Source organism: Podarcis raffonei, chromosome 4 (assembly GCF_027172205.1).
Source record: "Podarcis raffonei isolate rPodRaf1 chromosome 4, rPodRaf1.pri, whole genome shotgun sequence".
NCBI classification, from domain to species: domain Eukaryota; kingdom Metazoa; phylum Chordata; class Lepidosauria; order Squamata; family Lacertidae; genus Podarcis; species Podarcis raffonei.
In genome coordinates this window covers 97420469-97433844 of record NC_070605.1, presented here as the reverse complement: position 1 = coordinate 97433844, position 13376 = coordinate 97420469, and the positions used below count along the sequence as shown (strand labels likewise).

The 13376-nt window shown below is 41.5% G+C and overlaps 1 protein-coding gene across 15 annotated transcripts in view; it reads right to left on the bottom strand.

Moving 5' to 3' along the window:
- The window catches only part of MBNL2 (muscleblind like splicing regulator 2), an 80401-nt gene that overhangs the window by 27520 nt on the left and 39505 nt on the right, over positions 1–13376 (bottom strand). For 7 of the 15 annotated variants that reach the window (XM_053384595.1, XM_053384601.1, XM_053384602.1 and 4 more), the window contains exons 3-7: positions 9823–9987; positions 7615–7815; positions 5896–6159; positions 1949–2002; positions 1165–1318 (exon numbers count right to left, since the gene is read on the bottom strand). In XM_053384595.1, coding sequence (XP_053240570.1) covers positions 1165–1318; positions 1949–2002; positions 5896–6159; positions 7615–7815; positions 9823–9987 — 838 coding nt within the window. The remainder of the gene's footprint in view (positions 1–1164; positions 1319–1948; positions 2003–5895; positions 6160–7614; positions 7816–9822; positions 9988–13376) is intronic. The other 8 variants (XM_053384603.1, XM_053384604.1, XM_053384605.1 and 5 more) reach the window with 3 other exon arrangements.

The following is a 13376-nucleotide window of genomic DNA, read 5'->3' as shown; positions in this document are numbered from 1 at the left end:
TCATACTGCTCATGCGAGTAGACCACTCATGTGAGCAGTTAATTACAGTAATCTACCAGCTGCAATAACATGTGCATTGGCTTCAGTGTTCAAAGGGGCAAGGAAAGTCTTATCTTATTAGGATTCCATTACCAATTAGAATAGCCTTGTTCAAGATTTCACACCGCACCACTAACTATTGTTTAAGAGTGTAGAGCAGAGCCACACTCATGGGTCCTGCCTTGCCACGAGCCCCCGTTGTCCACGTACTGAGTAGGGAACACCTTGGGAGGGTAGCCTGATTGCAGAGGGAGCCCAGGAACATACAGCAGGTTGCCCTCTCCAGCAGATGTCCACCAAAGCATGGACAGCAGGGAAAGTAGAAAATTCTCAGGAAGCCCTGTTCTCTGCCACTGCCTGATCCCACCTGTTGCCTTTGGGTAACTGTACAGAACACATGCTCTCCTTGCCCATGCGAATTAGCTGCAGAAAGGTATCGTCACTTTGGTTTTTTATAGCAGTAGCGGAAGGAGTCTGAATATTAGCAAGCAGGTTGATGTTAAGTAGGAATTTCATTCTGCTTGAGAAATGTACAGGTAAGCCATGCAAGATATACTTGAAGGACAGAGGAAGTTAATTGCAAGTACTTAACATACTCTTAGTGAAACTGAATGTCTACTTTGTCCCTCAAGGCTCTTTCTCTTCAGTTCCCAAAACACCTGTGCAAAGAGGTGTATTGCAGAACATGATTCAAGCTGACAGAAAACAATGGAGACGAGAACAGACTGTGTTCCGTCCCAATGGGTTGTTGTGACACATATGAAGAAAGACCAAAAATAAGCAGTCCTGTAGATTGTTCACATTTAATGCATTGGGTCCAGGCCTAGTCACCCTTAGATCAGACCCACTAAAATCTCCATGGGACTCGTAGATTTCAATGGATCTGTTCTAAGAATGAGTGGGTCTGGATCCAACCCAAAGTCTTTTCACCACACTGACATGTTTCTGAAATCCTAATGCTCTTCAGAAGTAAAATATAATCCCACGTAATATTTTTTTGGTCACAAAAGAGGTTAGAAAATGACGGATTTGTCCAAGGGAAAGCACAATGAATGTAATCACAAAGAGAGTGATCTCTGCTGCGGAGATTTAAAGAAACAAAACTAAACTCTTAAAATGACCTACCTGTTGGAATAAATGCTGCATGTTGCTGCAACTGTGCACTAGCAAGAGCCTGTTGGTAGTGCAAGAAACTGGGATTAAAAACAGCACTGGCCCCATTGCTTTTCTCAAGTGCTTGCCTCTTTGGTAAAGTGTGAAGAACACCAGGAGGAAAGGCCTGTAAATGGAATAATAAGAGTAGCAGTAGTAAGGTTGACAGAAGCTGTAATAGGTTGTTCTACTCTTAAAATATTACATTTGGTTGAAGATGCCTTGCCATGCACATTAGTTCAAAACAGGAACAATGTCAAATGGATGGCATTTTTTTGTTATTGATAGTAAATGCATGGCACAATTAAACTAAAATTATAGCACCACAACAATTAAACTGAAACGAAAACAAAACAAAAAAAGCTTTTCAAGACCGAAGGGGTTTTTAAAGAAATCCAAAGATCTTTCTTTAAATATGGCTAAAAATAGAAGAAGAGAAACAGCACTTGTCTTTCATAACATTTTTAAAAAGTTAAATATCTTTGCACCGTTAACTAGATTAATTAGCATAGAAGAAGCATCTTCAATTACAAAAGCAGGATTTTTAAAAAGCTTTTAAGGGAATATAGTTGAAGATGGAACTGTGTTAGGAAAGGCGGAAAGTTGCTTTGCAATCACTACATGTGGAAATGAAATGGCTAAAATACGGAAATTATTTTTGTAAAATTAATAATACAAGAAAATTCAGTTAACATTAAAAATTATTTTGCATCTCGGAAAAGCTACATGCAAAGCAAAAGGTGAAAGGTCAAAGTACCAGGTCTACAGTTGCTTCGAGAGGTCGCTTCATTGCTTTGGCAGTCGACTGAGTCTTTTAATAACAGGCAGCGAGCACATGATGGCAGTGGGCCAATGGGATTCAAGCGAATTAACATACAGGTAAACAGCAAGCAGAGGTGCATCATGGGAACGGCATTGCATTGTGGATAGGTGAGAAGGAAAAAAATATTCTGAATGCAATATACAACATACAAAACACTAGGCATGCACAACAACAAAAATGTTTTGTTTTCTAAAGAAATGAATATTACATCTCGAATTAGTACTGAAGCAAAAAATGCATCTACTGTACCTTAGTTAAAAGCATATAAGAGAGTAAAATATAGATGTTTGAAATTTAGGAAAGTTGATTAAAACAGCAGCTTGCAGACACCCTTAAGCATTTATAAGCACCGGTAAGCTTGAATGCTACATAGGAAAGCATTATTTTAGGGGGGGAGGTGTTCCTAAAAGAATTTTTGATAAGTTAGTTATGCCATGTTAAAAAGCACAAGTTAATCTCCAAATGCTAACATTCAAATCTAAACAACTGAAAAGGTTTTTTAAAAACGATTTAATGGAATGAGCACATAAGAGGTTTACCATGTTATTAGGAATAGATCTTCTATTAGCAAAGTGTAAAATTTTAAATCTGTTTTAATTTTAAAATCTATTTTTTTTGGTGTATTTAGTAAATGTTATTTAGGATAATTAACTTATCAGCAAATTCAGCACGGGCCTTTTTCTTTTTCTATGCTGGGAACAACAGCTTAAGTTTTTTTCCAGTGAACTTACCGCACAAAGCAGAGAAAAACTGCACATTATTTTGAATTAGTACTTTCTATGTTGTTGTTTTTTCACCTTTAGTCACATAATCTATATACCAAGTTTTAATAAAACATAGTAATGGAAAACACTGCTCATTGCGAGTCAGAAGTTTTATTTTATGATCAAAGCAGAAATGGCAACACTGCATTGTATAATATTTTAAAGACATTACGTCCTGTGTAAGAACAAAAAGCATATGAAACTGCCTTCCACAAAGCCGTATCATTTATCCATCTACTCTGTGTAGCAGTGGCTTTCCAGAGTCTCCTTTACCAGCCTTACTAATGCTGAACTGGAGGTTCTTGGGACCTCTTCCATACAAGTTTGGACTGTCAATATTTCTAAGTCACAAAGAAAGAGGGGTGGTCTTGACTACACTTCCAATAAATGTCTGTGAAGTTTTTCTTCTAAGCTAAAATTTTAAAACATTTGAACTCTCATTTACACTCTCAGCACAATAGGTTTCTCCTCTGGAGACAACGGTATTCGGGGGTCATATTTTCTTGTTGTGGCGCCACACTTGGAACATGAAGAAAGCCTGATCTTTGCAGCATTGCCAGCACATAACCCTCCAAAGAGAATGGAGTCACTCAAAGATCATACTTATATACAAACAAACAAAAGGAAGAGGCTCTGTAGGTGCCAAGTTTGAGTCTGTGGGTGCTTGGAAAGGGTTGTTGCTGCATTTGTACGACTGCATATGTTTATTCTTAGTACTTAAGAACGTTTTGAATGACATTTTAAGCGGCAATAAAAAAAAGTTGTGTGTGCATGTTTAGGAAACCCTCCGACCTTGCTTCTTAAGACAGCTGTCCCAGCAAGGGAGATCTATGAGCAGAAGCAGGCTAAGATGTAATTAGTCAATGCAGATGTTGATGCACATCTGAATTTGTATTCCCATGCTCATCTGAGTCCCACTGAAATGAATGTGTCTCTTCACAGAGGTGGAAATGCATAGCCATACCACTAGCTTTTGCATATGATTGGTTGCACATGACAAGGTGTGGATCAAGGGCAATGATGGCCACAGAAGCTAAGAAACAAGTAAGGTAGCTTCTGGGCTCCTAACCAAAGATAAAATTATGTTCTTGACCCTAAGAAGTAAAGGATATAACTGCTAGGCCAATGATTCTGCATTCCTATAGTCATCAATGGAACACACCATCCTTTTCAAATGTTCAGTTTGAACACTGGCTTATGTAAATTTAAAAGGAGGTTCAGTTCCTATGTGCTCCAGAGGCATTTTCGCTCTGAGCCGCATTCACACCCAAACCCTAAACTGCTTTTTAAGTTAAACAAACATTAGAATAACTCTGATGCTTTAAGATTATTCTGGTGTGCTGCGAACATACACTGAAGTGGGAGACACCCTCCTTTCTCCCTCTAAAACATGTGTATTCTTTGACCTTGAAATATTTCTGTTCTCTTGCTAAGCATATCAAGTCTTTGCAGAAGGTTGGCTTTCACTAAGTAAATTCTGTAGTGTGCTGTGTATCTCATACCGCATACAGTAGAAGTCTTAAATATTTGCCAGTGAGGACAATGCCTCTTTGACCTGTGTGTGGAGTCAGCTTATCTTCCAGGTAGGAAAATTCTGCTTCTACTGATACTAATTTGCTACCAACATAAAAGTTTTCAGGATGATAAGTACCCACATTCCAGAAGTAGTGAGAAAAATGTGAGGGCAAAACCAGCTCTTTCAGCACTTCCTTTGAACTAAAAGAAGCCACTTCTGGAAAGATACTTTCTCTAGCCATCAGTATGACATTCCTGGCAGTCTTAAAAACAGCAGCAGAGAGTCATGTGGTTAGCTCTGTATGCACCTGAGCACTTTCAGTGTACAGCGGGCACTTTCAGCATTCCTTTTTTTAAACTCAGCACAGTGCAATGAGCTTTTTCAGGGTGTACCTGCACAAACCCTTCTATGCACTTAAGAGCTGTTCTTGGAACTGTGCAAAAATGCTGTGGCAAGTCAGTGTATTAAGCTGTCCATCAACCTTCTGAGATAACAGCATGTTCTTTTAATTTTTTACTTTAAAGAAAAATGAGGAGTCCATTCAAACAATCATGGTGGTAAGTGATGGAATGCCAAGGGCATTGAAGCCTGCCACGTCCAAGTTCAATCCCCATTTGGAAATTTTCTGTAGGAGAGCTCAACCCATAGCAACTCACAAGATGCCACACTGGTTTGTGCATGTTCACCATGCTATCTCCACATCAAACTAGACAGGTGAACAGACCCTAAATCAGGGGTAGGCAACCTAAGGCCCATGGGCTGGATGCAGCCCAATCGCCTTCTCAATCCGGCCCACGGGCGGTCCGGGAAGCAGCGTGTTTTTACATGAGTAGAATGTGTCCTTTTATTTAAAATGCATCTCTGGGTTATTTGTGGGGCCTGCCTGGTGTTTTTGCATGAGTAGAATGTGTGCTTTTATTTAAATTGCATCTCTGGGTTATTTGTGGGGCATAGGAATTCATTCATATATTTTTTTCAAAATATAGTCCGGCCCCCCCACATGGTCTGAGGGACGGTGGACCGGCCCACGGCTGAAAAAGGTTGCTGACCCCTGCCCTAAATGCACATAAATTTAGGATTCTATTCTCTCCAGTCCTCAATACCCGCATATATAAAGCATTTTTTCCTCTTCTCCCTTGATAGCCTTCATTTAACAAGTTTTATATACTGCTTAATCAAAAAGCAATGCTTCCAGTCACTAAGAAAACAGCAATCAACTTATCAGAGACTTCTATACAGCTACATCAAGACTATGGGTCCCAGAAACCACTATGCAAATGTTAACTGCATGTTGCTGTTAGACAAGCCTATCCAAATTTCTGAACATCCAAATAGACTCCTCACCCAGCCATTCCTAAAAAAACACGTCCTAAACGATGGCAAATAGGGCATTAATTGCGTTGTTCTCCAAAAAGATGCCTATTGTGCTAAAGGTACAAAGTGAAAAAGGACCTTGGATCACTGGATTATTTCATTAGATCAGCATTCGCAAATTAATAGAAGACCATATTCTGGTAAAGGCTTTAAGCTAAATTACACTCTTAAAAGCAATGCTGGCTTCACAAAAGCAGTAATTACGGATCCTGCATTCTTGCACTTACCATCACTGTAGCAGCTGCAGCAGCTGCCTGAGCAGCCACTGCAGCCTGGTTGGCTTGGTGCTGAGCAGCTTTGATTTTGGCCTGCAAGTGAGCAGGAGGGTGAAAATATTTGCATTTCTCCCTCATGCAGCGCCCCTTTATGTAATCCATACAAACAGTTACGGTGTTGTCATTTGTATCAATCATTGTGCTGTCTGCAGGATGTGCAAAGCGGCAGTCAGTTTCGCCCCGTGCACAGTTTCCTCGCTGGAACTCCCTGCAAACCTGGTGCGCAAAACAATACTCATTATGCATACTAGATCAGGAGGGGTGGGGTGGGGTAGTTGCATATACTGAACAAGAGAAGACATTCAAAAATGTAACTCCCAAAGGCTCGAGACCAAATGGCCTCCAGTGCTTTTCAAACCAAACTTCCAACTTCAACCTACAACCGCTCTGCAACTTATGTATCTTCAGGCACACAGCTCTGGATCATAAGATAACTTAAGGCAAGGAGGTTCACTGAAGGAATGCTTCCTGTCTCCTTCTTCCCCCTTCAGCCACCTGCTTCCCCTGAAAAGCCTTCCTTCTCTAGAAGCCGGTTTAAATAATGTGGCCTGGTGGCTCCTGGAGAAGAGGGGAATTGGCTAAAACGGGACTTGAATGCTAGGGTAAGTTATCAGAAGGAAGTTCACAGAAGGAAAATGTCTCATTCCTTGTTTTCACCCCGCCCACCAGCCCCCTGCCGCCCCCATGCCCCATGTCACATTGTTCAGGAAGAGCACCTGACCTTTCAGAGTAGAAGCCCAGGGGGCTGCAAGAAGGACAGGTAACTTTCCTTCCCTGAACTTTTAAGTTAACTTATCTCAGGATCCACGCCATGCCCTCTCGCTTCAGATTAGCCCTTTCCCCATTTCCATCTCTGTTACATTGCCCTTTCCTCTTTCGCTGCAGGATACTTTTCCTGCCGTTGGCTCACCCCAACTTAGCGAAACTCACAACCCGCAAGATGAAGACCAGCAGCCTAGATTTTCCTTGTACCTGCAATCACCTTTGAGGCATTAGGAGAATAAGGTATTTTAACCCTTAATGCTTCCTCACAAATCTATAAAGTCGCCTAAGTGTGATTAGAGATGTACATGCACCTTCAAAAACACAAGCAAATCTTGCTCTTCTGCCCCTTGTTTATAGTGTCAGCAGAGCTGGTTAGTGGTAGGGGTCATACAGCAGCCGTATTGTCTGCCATCAGGAAGAGAGCAAAATGATGGAACCCTCACTTCTGACTTAGCATAGAGCACTCCTGCTATCCCTCTGGCCCATTTTGTGCTAGTTTTCATATGTTACAAGGTTGGGATAGTAGCTCAGCTTTCCCAAAACACATTGTTTTCTTTTTTAGGACAAGCAAACAATTGTGCATGTTTAGTTGGTAACAGACCTATAAATAGCTGGTGTGCAGAGTCTCTCCCTGGGTTTATGTTCTGGATTTATTAGGTCCTTTCCGTGTAAAACTGCTAACAGCCTCAAACCCACGCCATATAAAAACACAGCGGCAGTAATATAATGATGTAATTACTTCTGTACTCCTGTTACTCTGAGCTGATCTCTGCTGCAGTATCTGCAATGCCTCTGCTCAGTGGTAACTAAGGTTAGGGAACTGCTTCACTGCACTAACCCCCCCCCCCCATTTTACCAGAATCCTAACATACGAAGTACGCATCAGCATAACGGTGCTCACCATACCTCTAGCTTATCGGTCCTGAGGAGTTTCTGGGTCGTGGTTGAACCAGGGACTGAGACAGGGGGGCTCCCAGGAACAATGACAGGCTGCGTGGGGACAATTTCAGTAGGAACTAATCCAACCCCAGGAGTGACGGGTGTTAAATATGGTGCAAAGCTAAGTGCTGTGTTGGATCCTATTGTTGGCCCTACAGGAAATGAGTGCTGAGGAAAGGGGGGGGGGGAGAGAGGGAGAGAGAGAGAGAGAGAGAGAGAGAGAGAGAGAGAGAGAGAGAGAGATATGAAAAACAAACATGTAAATCCTATAGGCAAACATGGTTCAATAAGGGTCAAAATGGCAATTTCCAGCCAGATGCACCACTTTTTAGGAGAACCACAACTACACTGGCCAGCCTCCAGAATGCTGCTCCGGACGTTGCAGGGAACTTTGAAAAAAAGAATTTCTCTTGTTAAGATATAAACCGAGTCGACGTTCATGTGTCCAGAGCCTACAGTGATGGATAACTCACATTCCAGACAAACACTGCCGCAATAAACAGGTTCATATCAGGGAAGCAGCTTCTCTGCAGAGAATTATGACAAAAGTCAATATGATTCTACCCTGCATGGATTGTTTGCGGTCTCCTCAGCATCCGAGTCTGGAGTTAGGCAATTTGCAAGGGGTGTGTGAGTGCAGGTAGGTGGATTTTAATTATTTCTTTAAAAGGAAATAGTAAAATACAACCAAGCAGGTCCTAAAAGTCAGTGTTTACTACAGAGTCAAACAATTGCCAGGTTGGAAAGACTACGCTGTTGAATTTGGTCAAAAACAGGATGGGAGAACAGGGAAGCTTCCAGACATCTGAGCAGTTTCTTGAAGCGGGGGAATGATTTAACCATGTGAGACTGAAATATATGGTTGTAGTTTGAAATTATGGACCTGAGGCTGCTCAAAGAAAACACGGGATAGTATGTGTAATGTATGAGGGCTCACAATGTAAATAGATGGGTGTTTCCAAACACATATCATTTCATTGTTTTTAAGTGACTCACCAGTCTGAAAAGCATTTGTGATTGTGTCTAGAATATATTACGTGCTGCTGAGGTAGCTTCCGCTACAGGCCTCAGCCTCAAAGGAAAAACATGGCTTAGCCTCCATAAATTAGACCAAAAGGAATAACCAAAACAGACATTAAGAAGTAGAAAAATTGAAGTTCACATTTTATAACTGGCTCAATATGAGGAGTTCTTAAGTCATTTTTGTGTGGGAGGATATATGAGTACTGCACATAAAGGCATAAGATAAAGATGGAAAAAGGCAGCACAAGCAACCAGTAAATGGCTGGGTGATTTTACATCGGTAAAATTAACTAAACTATAAACCTGCAAATCCAGTTGAAGGCATATATTTGGCATGATCCTTTTGGAAAACAGTGAGGGGTACGCAATATTGTTTCAGGAAAAGGAAACCTGTGGTTGTCCAGATAAACTCAAAATCCAAAAAATTTCAGCCAGCATGACTTGCTCCCAAGTGTGACTGCAGAGTACAACCATCCGCATAACCCTTCTGAAGTCCCCCCCAAAATAAATCTGAACCACACTTTGTTATACATTATGGTATGGCCTCCTTCTAGTCGGACTAAAGAAGGGTGAGTAGAAACTGTCAGTTACAGATTAGGAAATTCATAGGTATTATCTGAACCTATAAAGGAATAGCATGCACCTGAAACTGTGATGACAAAAATGCTAAAGGACAATCAACAAGAATGCTAAACAAAAGGCTGCAAGTTCATAATATGATTTCCACATTATAGGTTAAACTTTCAGAACAAAGCCATTCTAGAATAATAACAACCCCCAATAGCCCTGCCTTTAATGAAGAATGCATACAAATTATGGTATATAAAAATAATTTTATAAACTATCCAAATATAGCTCTACAGCTCAGACTTTCACTTATTGGCCTAATAATCAATAAGCTGCCTAGTCCTGAAACTGAAACGTTTCAAAACAGCTGTACAAATCTATTTATGTATGTATCGATATAGATATATATGAATTTAATTTACACAACTGATCTAGGCATTTTATTTCAGAACTTCACAACAGCAATATTGTAATAACTACATAAGTTAAGGTGGAAATGTTAAAGTGCTTGAAATGCATTTGTCAGTTTATCTGAAAATGACTTGTAAAGGTAATACAGACAACTCTTTTGTTAAAGGTACTTACCATTGGCTGAAGAGGCGTTCCTGGAAACATAAATTGCATCTGCTGTGCAAGCATTGCTGCTGCAGTTTTCTGTTGGATCAGGTTGTTCCTTCCATTAATTTCTAGCTGCGTTTTCAAATGTGTTGGTGGATGAAGATATTTGCAGTTCTCCCTTGTGCAACGGCTCTGAAAAATGTGAAAATGTTACTCAGTTCTGGAAATTTAACTATAGGCTGGTGTTATCACAAAAGCATCTGAAATGGTTGGCCTTTCTCCAAGGCATTACATCCCTGTCCTAATAATATTGAGCATTCCATTGAAATCAATGGGAAGTACTTGTATGTAGCATATTTAGTATTGTGGTCTGATCATTAACGGCCTTGCAAAATACCGTATTTTTCGCTCTATAACACGCACACGACCATAACACGCATGTAGTTTTTAGAGGAGGAAAATCCGTAGGCATGCCACCCATAGGCATTCCCTCCATAACACGCACAGACATTTCCCCTTACTTTCTAGGAGGAAAAAAGTGAGTGTTATGGTGCAAAAAATACGGTAATACTTCAGCAGTTAGGTGGAGCCTTGGTGCTGCCCTCTATGGATGGAATGAAGGGAGAAGTTGAAGGTTAAGGAGCATCATATCCAACGCAAAAAGACACAGAGGCATGCCCTGCTCTACTTCCAAACACACCCCATGACATACGCCATGAGACTGGACGTAGTGCTCACAGAACTGCATTTCTCAGCCACACTCCAAGAGCTTCAATGGGGGAGACTCTAGAGCAGCAGTTCTCAACCTGTGGGTCCCCAGATGTTGTTGGACTACAACTCCCATCATCCCTGAGCTCTGGCCTTGCTAGCTAGGGGTGATGGGAGTTGTAGTCCAACAAACATCTGAGGACCCACAGGTTGAAAAAGGCTGCTCCAGGCTCAATCCTACCCTAGGACCACTTTTTATATGAGGCAGTAACTTAGCCATACAGAAGTGAGAAGGATGGGTTGCTAAGGCCTCTTAAAGACCCTTGAGTGCCCTGCAACGGAGAAGGGTCAAGAGGCATACTCCCAGGACCAACCTTTGCTTGACACCATTCTCCTCCTCCCAGCAGATGTGATGAGACCTACCATTATTACAGTCTTCCATTCACCCACCCGCTTGGATATTCAATAAAGCTGCCATCTACTTCATGAGATAAACCATAAATGTCCATACTATCTTAATTGATATTCACAGTTCAAAAAGTAACAACGTACACATGACATAATAGTTTGGATCCAAAGGTCCAAAGCAGAACTCTCTACTCTTCCAGAAGCCAGTGTGATGTTGTGGTTAGAGAAACGGAGGTTCAAATTCCCACTTAACCCAGAAGCTCCTTAGGTGATCTCAGACAAGTCACTCTCTCTCTATGTTATTTTATAGGGTTGTTGTGAGGACTAAATGGACGGGGTGAGGAGAACCAGATATACTGCCCTGAGCTCATTAGAAGAAGGGTAAGGTAAAGGTAAAGGGACCCCTGACCATTAGGTCCAGTCGTGACCGACTCTGGGGTTGCGCGCTCATCTTGCTCTATAGGCCGAGGGAGCCGGCGTTTGTCCGCAGACAGCTTCTAGGTCATGTGGCCAGCATGACTAAGCCGCTTCTGGTGAACCAGAGCAGCACACGGAAACACCATTTACCTTCCCGCCGCAGCCGTACCTATCTACTTGCACTTTGAGGTGCTTTCGAACTGCTAGGTTGGCAGGAGCAGGGACCGAGCAATGGGAGCTCACCCTGTCGCGGGGATTCGAACCACCGACCTTCTGATCGGCAAGTCCTAGGCTCTGTGGTTTAACCCACAGCGCCACCCGCGTCCCTTTGGAAGAAAGGTAGCAATGTAGTAAATAAAGCAGTAGTAAAAATCTGCAGAGACCGCTGCTAAATTACAGCCCCCTCTGAAAACTTTAGAGCTGCTTCAGTTTACAGAAAGGCCACCTGGGATGTAACTCATTATGCCACATTTGAAATGTTTGATCTCAAAAGGAGAATGTTTTTGACAGCCCTTTGTTTTGATTTGTTCAACAATAAGAAACAGGCTTCATTTTAATGGCTGTGTGTAGAGAATCCTATCTCAGCTTAATAAGCTTTATATAAATGAGATATAAATGAGCTTTTTGTCTGTGCTTGCAGACCCTTCACAGCTTGGGGACTCAAACCAGGAAGTCTTTAATGAACCATGTTTTCTGTTTTGTGCAAACAGGGAAGCTATGGTTACCAGAACTGGGCCAAGACAGGATATTAAACCAAATTCAAACAGTGGATTAACATCCTGGCTGGTTCTGAAGTCAGGTTTCCCAGTTTGGGCAAAATGAGAAACAATGGCTAATTAGAGACTTAATGGTTTGAATGTCTGCACTGCAAAGAGAAGAGTGAAGGGACTGTGTGCACAACTAAAAAGGCCAAGATACAGCTGTTAGAACTGAGCCACTCTATTTGATAAGAGAGTAAGGGATTCAATTTTTTGTATGTAGACTTCTTCCATTTGTTTTGTTACATTAGTCTCAGATTTCAATTTAACACAGTTATTTTACATTTGATCAAGTTAAAAAAACAACAACACAGCATCCCTTCTTACACCCAGACAGAAAACCTGTTTGGTTTTTGTTTGTTTTGAAGATAGGGAGATTTTCTACTACTGACAAATGGGGTGACATTTCCCCTAGAGATCACATACAGAGTGTCTCAAGTATCCTTCCTTTGATTCCGCCCCCCCTTGTCTCTAGAACTACCCAGTGCAGTTCTAACCTTACAAAATATCTGCTATTTTTTCTTAAATCCATATATAATTATTACCTCCTACAAGCCTAAGCATAACACATTTTTGTTGTTTAGTCGTTTAGTCGTGTCCGACTCTTCGTGACCCCATGGACCAGAGCACGCCAGGCACCTCTGTCCTCCACTGCCTCCCGCAGTTTGGTCAAACTCATGCTGGTAACCTCGAAAACACTATCCAACCATCTCGTCCTCTGTCGCCCCCTTCTCCTTGTGCCCTCCATCTTTCCCAACATCAGGGTCTTCTCCAGGGAGTCTTCTCTTCTCATGAGGTGGCCAAACACATTATTGACACTAAATAAATGTTTAGAAGCTGGACCCCAATGTACTTTGCAAACTGAAAAGAAATCCTGTTTGTTTCAACTGTCTTTTAATAGGTACAGTCAAACCTCGGTTGTTGAATGTAATCCATTCCGGAAGCCCGTTCAGCTTCCAAAACATTCGACAACTGAGGTGCGGCTTACGATTGGTTGCAAGAGCTTCTTGCACTCAAGCGGAAGTTGCGTTGGACATTCGGATTCTGAAAAATGTTCAAATACCAGAACACTTACTTTCGGGTTTTGGGCGTTCAGGAGCCGAAACGTACAGTAACGGAGGCATTCGGGAACTGAGGTTTGACTGTTTTGTGTAACTTAGCGTGTTTTTCTGTACTGTAATGTCTGCTGCATGATTATTATTTTTTAAAAAAGAAATATTAAAGATTTTCATGGTTTATAAAAGCACGTGCATTGTCTCTTTTTCAGGTTGTGTTTTCTACAGATCAGTT